General features: G+C 44.9%; 1 protein-coding gene across 1 annotated transcript; it reads right to left on the bottom strand.

Moving 5' to 3' along the window:
• Positions 1-4,264: 4,264 nt before the first annotated feature.
• On the bottom strand, positions 4,265-7,056 carry cacul1 (CDK2 associated cullin domain 1). Its single transcript, XM_084449751.1, has 8 exons — positions 6,699-7,056; positions 6,157-6,283; positions 5,961-6,063; positions 5,763-5,858; positions 5,451-5,553; positions 5,238-5,327; positions 4,983-5,121; positions 4,265-4,772 (listed from the first exon to the last, which is right to left on the bottom strand). The coding sequence occupies exons 1-8, from the start codon at positions 7,024-7,026 to the stop codon at positions 4,730-4,732; spliced, it is 1,029 nt and encodes a 342-aa protein (XP_084305877.1). The 5' UTR covers positions 7,027-7,056; the 3' UTR covers positions 4,265-4,729.
• Positions 7,057-9,838: the final 2,782 nt, after the last annotated feature.

Genomic DNA, 9,838 nt, shown 5'->3' with positions numbered 1-9,838 from the left:
CATGCAGAGACATCAGATCTCATTCAAAATGGACAAGCAAAGCTGCGTTCAGTTCATTTTAAGACGTATTCTTTGGAAACGGACAGTCTTTACACAGCTCTTTGACCCCAGCTCTGCGTAGTTATTGAATCCAGAAACGGGATAGGACACACAGATGCTACTGACACTCAGATCAGCGCAATTAAGAGAGGCAGCGATGCCCTTCCAACAGACCCGCAGCTGCAGCTGTTGTGTACATTAATCCTTTGCAAACAGCCTCCAAACCCCCCAAGTCATGTCTAATAATAGTAGGGGATCAGTTTACATGAAAAAAAAAATCACGAAAAAGTACTCCCCCTTTAACCCATCATCAGAGTACTGAACAAGGTTCTGAGCGCCTTGAGCTATCAAATCTAATGAGAAAACAAATCATATTTAGAAGGTTTATGAGGGGGACAGTCTGAACACAGACACACTAAGTCACTCCCCTTCCCAGACTGGGTGTGAAGTCACGACCCACTGAGGCTGAATAAACTCATTAGAACATTCTGACCCAGAGAACATGAGCCCACCCGCTGTGTGTGAGACCTGGTGAGAGAACACAGATGAGCTCGGTTCTACACGAACCCTAATGACTGAATAAGACAGTTAACAGCAGATAACGGGGTGATTTACCTTCAAACCAGCTGGCCCCGTCTGGACCCGCCAATCCACGGAGAGCACCTGTGCGCAAACAGGCAGATTCCGGTGTTCCGGTGCTCGCCACCTGGGCGGAGAGGCAGCTGCACAGGACTGCTTGTTTTCTTGCACAGGGTTAACCTTGGAGTTTACAGGGAAATATGGAGGCGAGTAGCTAGGGCAACCTGTCACCAGTAAAAGTAGTAACATTTGTCAGCGCGCTAGTCGCAGGTTATTTTGGGGAGGCCTGGCCCATGTGTCTGGGTGGCGTCCCACCTCATTGGCCAGAGGAGGGCGTCTGTAAAGGGATTCCTCACCGGAGGAGCACGGTCGTCTGTCAAAGCTCACTACTAAAGCTCACTACTGAATTAGACGAGCCTCGACGAGCCTCCGTGCGCCCGAATGTGAACACAGCAGATTACTGGGGTTGATCAACCCAGGGCGAGCTACAGCTGAGCAGGACATGTTCATGAGTATACTATAGGCTATATGAGTATAATATAGGCTATATGAGTATACTATAGGCTATATGAGTATAATATAGGCTATATGAGTATACTATAGGCTATATGAGTATACTATAGGCTATATGAGTATAATATAGGCTATATGAGTATAATATAGGTTATATGAGTATACTATAGGCTATATGAGTATACTATAGGCTATATGAGTATAATATAGGCTATATGAGTATAATATAGGCTATATGAGTATACTATAAGCTATATGAGTATAATATAGGCTATATGAGTATACTATAGGCTATATGAGTATAATATAGGCTATATGAGTATAATATAGGCTATATGAGTATACTATAGGCTATATGAGTATACTATAGGCTATATGAGTATACTATAGGCTATATGAGTATACTATAGGCTATATGAGTATACTATAGGCTATATGAGTATAATATAGGCGATATGAGTATACTATAGGCTATATGAGTATACTATAGGCGATATGAGTATACTATAGGCTATATGAGTATACTATAGGCTATATGAGTATACTATAGGCTATATGAGTATACTATAGGCTATATGAGTATAATATAGGCTATATGAGTATAATATAGGCTATATGCCCCTAAGTGCAAATGCGATCGCTTACAGTATAGGCCTACTTGACCTGTATGATATAGAGAATATAGACTTTCATATCATAATCAACATTTAAATAGGCTTTACATGCATGTATCCACATCAGAACTTGAAACATTTGGTTTCAGTAGTTATCTGACCAATCCTAACAGAAGCAGTCCAGAAGATGGAGCTAATAGACCAGAAACTACCCTCCATGCATTTGGTTTGACTACATAGACATGGATATGTTTGATCTATCTATCTATCTATCTATCTATCTATCTGAGTGATTTCTGTTCTGGCTTTTAATTCATCTCTTAATTCCTACTGCATTTGACAGTTCTTCCAAGTGATTCTGTTCATGCTCATGTGATTTTCAAGATTTGTTTATTGAAACAATGAGTAGATCTGTACATACAACAATGAAGTGAGCCATGGTCCCCACACTCCAAGAGGCAAAGAGCAAAGACAACCAGGCCTGAGCATCAGATTACACTTAAAACAGTGCAAAAATATCATCAAATACTTCCATTCGAATTAAACACATAACAGAAGATGGTTCAGTTACAGAAGATACTGACTGATTGTTTTTTGTTTGTTTTTTTGCTACCGCCTGATGGCCATGCTATGAAAATAACTATTTACATCATCAACAACCTCACTATCATGAGATCATTTAACACAGTATCACTCAATCTCATTATGATGGACCAAAACTGTTTCATTCACATGTAGAATCAATTGGCTCAGTGATAACAGATACAGCAGCAACAACACAGAGACGTTGAGGACGTTGAGATAGTGAAGAAAATCAAAAGTAATTCGTCCAATCACAGACCTCGATCCCGATCCTGGCATTGTGCCCATGTGTCCTTAAGCAAGACACTGAACGCCAAAAGCACTCAGGTGCGGCAGGGTGGGGCAGTACCTAGTACCTCACAGCAAGAAGGTATCTGGGCCTTTCTGTGTGGAGTTTGCATGTTCTCCCCGCGTTCCCAAGGGTTCCCTCCCAAAGAACCCAATATAACATGCAGAAGAACAGATCTGAACCTGACCTGGACACTTGGACTTGGTCCCCGGGCGCCATGAGCGATGGCTGCCCACTGCTCCTGACTGCCCCTGGAGGAGAGGGCTGGCATGGACAAATGCAGGGAACAATTTCCACCGATGACCCCCGATGACCCCTGAAAGCTGCGTGTGTGTGTGCATGTGTGTGCATGTGTGTGTGTGCATGTGTGTGTGTGTGTGTGCGCACCATGTCGCTACTCACTCTAGTAAGGCGTGTGACTGTGAGGCAGAATAAAGACCCCCGTTGGGTCCTCTATATATATATATATATATATATATATATATATATATATATATTCGTAGCCTACCTGAACAAGAGGCCGCTTCTGAATGACCCAGTCATACATCTCAAACTTGCGTTAAACAGAACGAGGCCAAACGAAAATAGAAAAACAGACAGTTTGCTCCGATGGTGCAGAGAACCTGGCTCATCTGGACACAGGCAACTCCAGTATGTTTTAGCCGTTTAGTTCGCTACATTTGCCATTTATCCCTTTGCTACAACTACTATTTTTTAAATTATATTATTATTTATACTACTATTTTATCCATTCTGCCTGGAATGAGTGAGACGAGCGGCTTCTCTAACTCAACAGACACTGTGGAGCAGTGCTGAGCCTGTGTGATAAGCAGCCTGCTGAACTGTGTTTTCACAAGTTGGCAGAAATACTTTCACTTCCAGATGTCGACATATGCAGAGCAAATGCAGGCTACAAACTGTAAACGTCAGAGTCAGAGGATTGATTATGATCTATTAACAGAATCCTCTCTACTTTGACTTGAGTTTGTAAAAAAAAGTTTAGTGCCGTGAAAGGGAAGCTGCCCCCCCCACCCTGCACCCCAAACCCCAACCCCCCCCACACCCCAAACCCTAACCCCCCGCACCCCAACCCCCCCGCACCCCAAACCCTAACCCCCCCACCCCTGCTTCCAACGCCTCTGAGATGGTGGATTATCACCACATGGACAACAGCACCATCATGAAATCAATATGCTTTTCAATGGAGGCGTAGAGAGCTATCCACCACACCACTGAGATCAGGCCGTCGCAACGCTCAGCCAATCAGCATCATGGAATCCTTGTCACTATGTTTTGAGTTGAGCCAGGTCACCCAGGTGGATGACTGAGAAACAACAAACAATAATGTTACATCAGTGGGCCTGTTGTAGTGAGATGCTCTCCTTCCCAAGCCCTGGGAGATATGATGCTCTCCTTCCCAAGCCCTGGGAGATATGATGCTCTCCTTCCCAACCCTGGGAGATATGATGCTCTCCTTCCCAAGCCCTGGGAGATATGATGCTCTCCCTCCCAAGCCCTGGGAGATATGATGCTCTCCTTCCCAAGCCCTGGGAGATATGATGCTCTCCTTCCCAAGCCCTGGGAGATATGATGCTCTCCTTCCCAAGCCCTGGGAGATATGATGCTCTCCTTCCCAAGCCCTGGGAGATATGATGCTCTCCTTCCCAAGCCCTGGGAGATATGATCGCGGTAAGAAAGACAAGCCTGCGTTGAGGAAGCACATTTCCTCTCCAGCGGTTTTGGGCAAATGCACATGTTGTTTTTCCTTTCCCCAATGAAGAGGGCGGTTGTGAATGTGTGTGAGCGAGATGTGGCCTGACATGCACGTACTGGGTAGAGTGAGCCGAGTATGACCGCTGTTTGCTCCCTGGCTGCAGTCTTAAAGGGTGGGACACTGAGGGCATATTGTCTGTGTTATGAAGTCTGTTTAGAGGTTAAAAGCCAAATGGTTGGGCTACGTTGTTGTCCGCTGATTCTCTCTTGGCCAGCTACACCTCTTCCACCCCACATGCCTACCTGACAGCAAAGCCCACTTATTAAGACATGGAACAGGCTTCAGAGGAGGGACTGGATGTTTACTGGGTTTTAAAGCAGGTTGTGCTTCAGCCTTACTCTAGGATGACTCTTCGCTGGCCCTCTTGCGAGACTGGTCACCCCTGCAAAGGGACCAGAAGGACAGTCAGAGAAGGTGTGGGTCAATCCAATTCATCAGTCACTCTGTGCCTCAAAACCTAAACAAAAGCCTAATCGATGCATTGATCAAGACGTTTGCTGGGATTCCACCATTGGCTAGGTAGCATGTAATAACTTGAACCTGTGGTCATGACCTATACGCACAGCTGTGAGGTTGACCTGAGGGAACTGACCTGGGAAAGCCGTTGAGAGAGAGCTCCATCTGCATCTTCTGGTCGTGAGCGGCGTAGTCAGGCAGCTGGGACTCCACCGCTGGGGGGGTGATTTGAGGAATGAAGGCAGAGAACAGGGCCGGGGCGAGCTGGGCATACGCTGGAGGAAACGGGCGTTTAAACAGGAAGCAAACAGTCATTAAACCACGTCTTCCTTCACGTCCACACAGTAGCTGTGAAACCATGTCACTCAACAGGCGAGGTGTCGTGGCTCACCTGGTCTGAGATCGTAGAGGCCTTTGACCACACTAGCCATAGTTGATGGTCTGACTTGGAAGGGCATGGAACGGGCTTCAAGGAGAAGAGCTGAGAGCAGGAAAACACACAAAATGCCAGAAAAACAAACATATAAACAAAATGGCAGAAGTAATCAAAAAGTGCACAGCCATGACTGGGGTTGAAATGACAGAGTCAGACTGATGAACTCACCAATCAACGTGCTCACATGCTTCTCTGCAACATGATCCGTAAACAGCTTCAGAAGATCTTCTCTCAGGTCTCTGTTCAGCTTGGATTCAATGTAGAACTTATTCTGACAAGACAAGTTTGGAAAAGACACGTCAGGAAAGACTCTGAGTTATGGAAGCAAGCCCTGAAGACTCGTCTTGCCCTGAGAAATGAGTGAAAGCCAAGTACATTAAGCAGCAAATCTGACCCCGTATAATTCAAAGCCATTTTAGAGATCTGATGATAGGGTCGTAGGGTCGTACAATCTACCGTGTTCCTCATGAGTGTACTTACCATGTATATGAATACAGGAACTATGCATTGAAGAGCAGCTGTGTATTGAGTTAGAGCAAGGTTGAAATTCTCAATGAAATTCTCCAGTGGTCTGATCTGATGAAAGAGAATACATGTCTTTCTTAGTTCATCACTAAACAAAAGACATTGTTCAAGCATCCTTGAACAGAGGCTGTTCTGGAATAACTTCCTTCTTACCTGGAGGTCAGTCGATACTTGCTGTAGATGGATTGTGATCTTTGACATCAAGTCTTTGTACAGCAGCTCTGAGTGCTGTTGACACACACACTTGTACACGTAGCTGAAAAATAAAGAGTGACAGATCACCTTAGATTCTCCTTCCTAGAGACATGGGACGCCTTCAACGCCTGTTTCATTTGCAGCGATCTCCCACCTGTATATCTGCTCGTACGAGATGGAGATGTGGTCCGTGGGGTTCTGGACTAGCAGGTGGTCGATGGCCTTCTCCAGGTTGGGCCAGTATGTGTTCCTATAGTCCTCCTCTGTCATAGCATTCATTACTGAACCACAAAATTACACACAAAATGCTGTTATCAAATAAGCAAGCAAGATATAATTCCTAGAGGATCCACCGGCTGGCTCTGTGAAGCTGGTAGCCGATCACACTTCTGGTTGTTTGATCAAAGGGCTGGAGGCTGTAGTGTTCAGTGTTTCCTATTCATGGGGGGCACAGGAATGCTATTCTGATTCTGATAGAATTCATATTTTTTCTCGCAGTTTAGGGTGGGGGTTGCCATGTTGAAATGACGTCAAATGACAGGGAGGTTGAGAAATCCTACCCGAGTTTCTAGGCGTTATTTTTGTGCCACAATTCAGTCTAAGGGATATTTTGAGCGCATAAGTTGACGCGTCGTTTTATTTAATGTTCTCGTCCTTTTTTAATAATCAAACGCAGCAATAGTGGTTGAAACTTACAAAACTTTGAGGCTGAGTTCAGAGTCAGTGTCCCTGCCTGGGGGCTGTCCGCCTCGCTGGCCTCACTGCTGTCGCTGCTCGAATCAGAGTCCATGAACTTTGACCCGCTGGCGCTGCTGGAGCAGACCCTATCTTGACCCCTATCTTGACCCCCCACCGGGGAGACCGGTACCGAGAGAGGCTGGGGCACAGAGAGAGGCTGGGGCGAAGATAGAGGCTGGGGCACATCCGACCCCTGGGTCCTGAGATACGAGTGGGCTCCGTTTGCACAGTAGTTATGGTTGTGGTCATCATGTAGGTCAAAGCTGTCTTCTTCCATGTCCTCCATGTTGTAGACTTACAGGGCGTATACAGAAACCCCACATAGAGCTTTATATTGGAGGAAAATACAGATATTCTAACGCGCTAGCCAAGTCCAACGCCAAGTGTGTTGTGGTACGCTCTTCTGTCTATAAAGTTATTTTGCGACACTTCGCAACACTGATTTACGTCTGAAAGCCAGAGGTATACTTGTTTTGAATGCCGGTGTTGCCCGGCTGTTTGTGGGGCTTCCACAAATTCCAAAAGCTGTCCAAAAGATGACGTCTCCAATATTTACCCAGTTCCATAAAACACACCAACTGCCCTTACTTGAGGTTCTTCAGTTGATCTTGACATCTCAAACATTTACATCTGTTGCATTTTTGTGTCATAAAATAATGGAGATGCAAACTGCGGAAAAAGTGTTGTAAACTCTTTTTTTTACTTACAAATAGATCTCATGGAGACACAAATGTTTGAAAGTAGTCATCTCCCATTCCCTTACAACATAGACAAGGATCAATGATATTTCAATAAAATGGCATTTGAACATATTTCCATGGAGATGTTTGAAACACTAAATTCGACCCACCCTTAAAACTGGGAAGACTACTGAATCATCAGACAGTACACTAGGAAGACTACCGAATCATCACAGTACACTAGGACCAGAAGGTTCTCTTCAGAACAGTACACTAGGACCAGAGGGTCCCTCAGAATAGTACACTAGGACCAGAAGGTTCTCTTCAGAACAGTACACTAGGACCAGAGGGTCCCTCAGAATAGTACACTAGGACCAGAAGGTTCTCTTCAGAACAGTACACTAGACCCATAAGGTCCCTCAGAATAGTACACTAGGACCAGAAGGTCCCTCAGAATAGTACACTAGGACCAGAAGGTTCTCTTCAGAATAGTACACTAGGACCAGAAGGTTCCCTCAGAATAGTACACTAGGACCAGAAGGTTCCCCTCAGAATAGTACACTAGGACCAGAAGGTTCCCCTCAGAATAGTACACTAGGACCAGAAGGTTCTCTTCAGAACAGTACACTAGGACCAGAAGGTTCTCTTCAGAACAGTACACTAGGACCAGAGGGTTCCCCTCAGAACAGTACACTAGGACCAGAGGGTTCCCCTCAGAACAGTACACTAGGACCATAAGGTTCCCCTCAGAATAGTACACTAGGACCAGAGGTTTCCCCTCAGAACAGTACACTAGGACCATAAGGTTCCCCTCAGAACAGTACACTAGGACCATAAGGTTCCCCTAAGAATAGTACACTAGGACCAGAAGGTTCTCTTCAGAACAGTACACTAGGACCAGAAGGTTCCCCTCAGAACAGTACACTAGGACCATAAGGTTCTCCTCAGAACAGTACACTAAGACCATAAGGTTCCCCTCAGAATAGTACACTAGAACCAGAAGGTTCCCCTCAGAACAGTACACTAGGACCAGAAGGTTCCCCTCAGAACAGTACACTAGGACCAGAGGGTTCCCCTCAGAACAGTACACTAGGACCAGAAGGTTCCCCTCAGAATAGTACACTAGGACCATAAGGTTCCCCTCAGAATAGTACACTAGGACCAGAAGATTCCCCTCAGAACAGTACACTAGGACCAGAGGGTTCCCCTCAGAACAGTACACTAGGACCAGAAGGTTCCCCTCAGAATAGTACACTAGGACCATAAGGTTCCCCTCAGAATAGTACACTAGGACCAGAAGGTTCTCTTCAGAACAGTACACTAGGACCAGAAGGTTCCCCTCAGAACAGTACACTAGGACCATAAGGTTCTCCTCAGAACAGTACACTAAGACCATAAGGTTCCCCTCAGAATAGTACACTAGGACCAGAAGGTTCCCCTCAGAACAGTACACTAGGACCAGAAGGTTCCCCTCAGAACAGTACACTAGGACCAGAAGGTTCCCCTCAGAACAGTACACTAGGACCATAAGGTTCCCCTCAGAATAGTACACTAGGACCAGAAGGTTCCCCTCAGAATAGTACACTAGGACCAGAAGGTTCCCCTCAGAACAGTACACTAGGACCAGAAGGTTCCCCTCAGAACAGTACACTAGGACCATAAGGTTCCCCTCAGAATAGTACACTAGGACCAGAAGGTTCCCCTCAGAATAGTACACTAGGACCAGAAGGTTCCCCTCAGAACAGTACACTAGGACCAGAAGGTTCCCCTCAGAACGAAGGTAAACAAATGGTCAATAATCCAGATTAGTCACACCCAGCTCTCTAGAAACAGACAACTAGAACGGTCATATGGTTTAGGAAAAGGTGCCATTTCTTCAACGATAGCTTAATGAATATATTTCTAAGGTTTAATATTTGCAGTATCCTTTTCATTCACTTCAATTTAGAAAACCATCACCTACTCTTGAGTGAGTATGTCTCATGTTACAAAGTACAAAAAATAGTAAAAGGCTTGACTGTAAAAAAGTAGCTGCCAAACATAAGGAAAACAATTCCATTGGTAAATGTAGTCTTTACAATTAAGTTTTAGGTGATTCAAAAAGACAAATCTTATGAGGATTAAATAATATTGTTTCTGTATAGGGGAGAAAATAATATTGTTTCTAGGGGGGAAAAAAAGTGTTCTTTGGTCTAAGTTGCCATTTCTCTTTTCAACATGAACCTCACATGCTCCTCGAGTTGATCCTCAATTTATTTCCTGGTGAAAAATATCCTGTTATTACCTGGAGATGATTGGTGTGGTGAAGCACAGAAAATAACAGAGTAGAACTAAGTCAACAGAAGGGACGTTCTGCACATGCACAGTTTGTTCACTCAATCTCAAGTTTATGAAAAACGACATAGCTGTGGGGGCGAA

Source organism: Borostomias antarcticus (assembly GCF_949987555.1).
Source record: "Borostomias antarcticus genome assembly, chromosome: 2".
Lineage (NCBI taxonomy): Eukaryota > Metazoa > Chordata > Actinopteri > Stomiiformes > Stomiidae > Borostomias > Borostomias antarcticus.
This window is presented reverse-complemented; position numbering and strand designations above follow the sequence as displayed.